This window comes from Propithecus coquereli, unplaced genomic scaffold (genome assembly GCF_000956105.1).
Source record: "Propithecus coquereli isolate 6110/MARCELLA unplaced genomic scaffold, Pcoq_1.0 Scaffold1154, whole genome shotgun sequence".
In the NCBI taxonomy this organism is placed as follows: domain Eukaryota; kingdom Metazoa; phylum Chordata; class Mammalia; order Primates; family Indriidae; genus Propithecus; species Propithecus coquereli.
The window spans coordinates 18315-20156 of NW_012135570.1; the positions used below are offsets into that span (position 1 = coordinate 18315).

The 1842-nt window shown below is 49.7% G+C and overlaps 1 protein-coding gene across 1 annotated transcript in view; it reads left to right on the forward strand.

Moving 5' to 3' along the window:
• The window catches only part of LOC105821162 (phylloquinone omega-hydroxylase CYP4F2-like), a gene marked incomplete at its 3' end in the record, with an annotated part of 9480 nt that overhangs the window by 5350 nt on the left and 2288 nt on the right, over positions 1 to 1842 (forward strand). The window contains exon 4 of the mRNA XM_012657814.1: positions 1538 to 1652. Within this exon, the coding sequence (XP_012513268.1) occupies positions 1538 to 1652 (115 nt within the window). The remainder of the gene's footprint in view (positions 1 to 1537; positions 1653 to 1842) is intronic.

The following is a 1842-nucleotide window of genomic DNA, read 5'->3' on the forward strand; positions in this document are numbered from 1 at the left end:
ATGATGATGATGATGATTGCATAGCAGCTATTGCTGAGTACAAACTGTTCACTGGTTTAGAGCAGTAAGGGTTTGTGATTGGTACTATGTGTACGGGACAGTTGGCTCGTTCTGGGTGTAGAAGGGATGTCTCATGGTGTGTGATCAGCTGTGGTTGCATTAGGCAGCTTTGCTGATCCTGGCTCAGTCTCTGGCCTCAGCTGGGACAGCTGGACTGCCCTGTATCTCATCTCTCCCCTAGGAGGGAATCCCAGCGTTGTTTACATGGCAGGAACAGGGTCCCAAGGGAGTGAGAGGAGGTTGCAATGCCTCTTGAGTCTTAGGTATTTTACAGTGACTACCTAATCATTTTGTCTACATTGTATTTGGCCATGGAAAGCCAAAGTCCAGCACAGAATCAAAGAGGGGTAAAATAGGCAGGATGTCTCAATGGAAGTATCTGAAAAACAGCATTGCAGAGGGTGTGGCTATGGGGAGAAGTGAGGAATTGGGAATAGGGTTTTGTGAAGTGCCTAGGACTTCTTTACTTGGAAGCTGATAAGTTAGCTTGTTACTCTCTCATGGATTCTGCCAGAAGACAAGGGACTCCAGGGCCACAGACAAGGGGCACTTTATTATTCTTGGCACTGCAAGCAGCAGGTGCTTCTTCTTCATTTGCATCCTTTCTCCAAGGCACCCAAATCCCGTGGGGGTGACACAGTGGGATCCTACAGATGCCTGCTCAAGGAGTCTATTGCATTACATGGGAGGAACATTAGGGTTAGGGAATCCGCTTTCTCAGACAGCAGACACAAGCCTGACAAGTGTCCAGGGGGAGTCGTTACCTTATCCCTCAAGGTTGTTCTCTGCAAACACAAGTCTGAGAAGTGACCCAGGTTAAGAACGTGAGGGCCTCCCATCCTTGGCATGCCCAGCAAGGAAGCTCAGGGCCCATGGAGGACTACCTCTCCCAACACAGGGATATTTTTAAATCAATTTGTAGCAACGGAGACAAGAAAATTTAGCATTCTAGAAACAATGTCATAAGCCAATTTCATGATATGAGGATGTATTTTCTAATTTAATTTTAACAGCTCTGTGAAGCAGAGATTATTTTTTCCCCATATTAGATAATAAAATAGAGGGCCAGAGAGATTGGGGAGTTTGTCCAAGTCTATGCAGCCAATAAGGGAGCTGGGAGTGGTGGAGCAGGGGTGCTAACCTGGTTTGTTTATCTAGCACCAAAGCTGGTCAACTTAACTGTTACTGAAGATTTGACAGGTGGGACCTAGGGGAGGGCAAGGACTTGACCGAGGGCACTCAGAGCATAGAAAGCAGAGCTGGAGCTGAAACCCAAGTCTCCTGACTCCCAGCCTTGGGTCTTCATCTCCTAATAGTAACAGCTTTCATTCCAACCCAAGCCCGGTCCTCCCTGGGGATGGGTCCTGGGCCAGAGAACTAAGAGGCTGCATCTGGGGAGTCCATCTGGAGGCTGGGGCTTGGGAGGGGCTCAAGCGAGCCAGCACTCATCCCCATCTCTGTCCCTCTCTCTGGCCAGGCCAAGTGGCAGCACCTGACCTCGGAGGGCAGCGCCCGTCTGGACATGTTTGAGCACATCAGCCTCATGACCTTGGACAGTCTGCAGAAGTGCGTCTTCAGCTTCGACAGCCATTGTCAGGAGTGAGTCCTTGCCCCGGGCCTGGGACCTTTGGCCATGAATCCAAGAGAGTGGGTGGGTTGGGAGGCTGAAGAGCCTTCCTGGAGAAGTGTCATAGCTCTGCTTTGAGGGACAGGGAAGGCAAGAGAGAATGTGTGGTTTTTACAGGTAGTTGAAACTGAGTGAAGGCAAGGAAGCTAGGATGA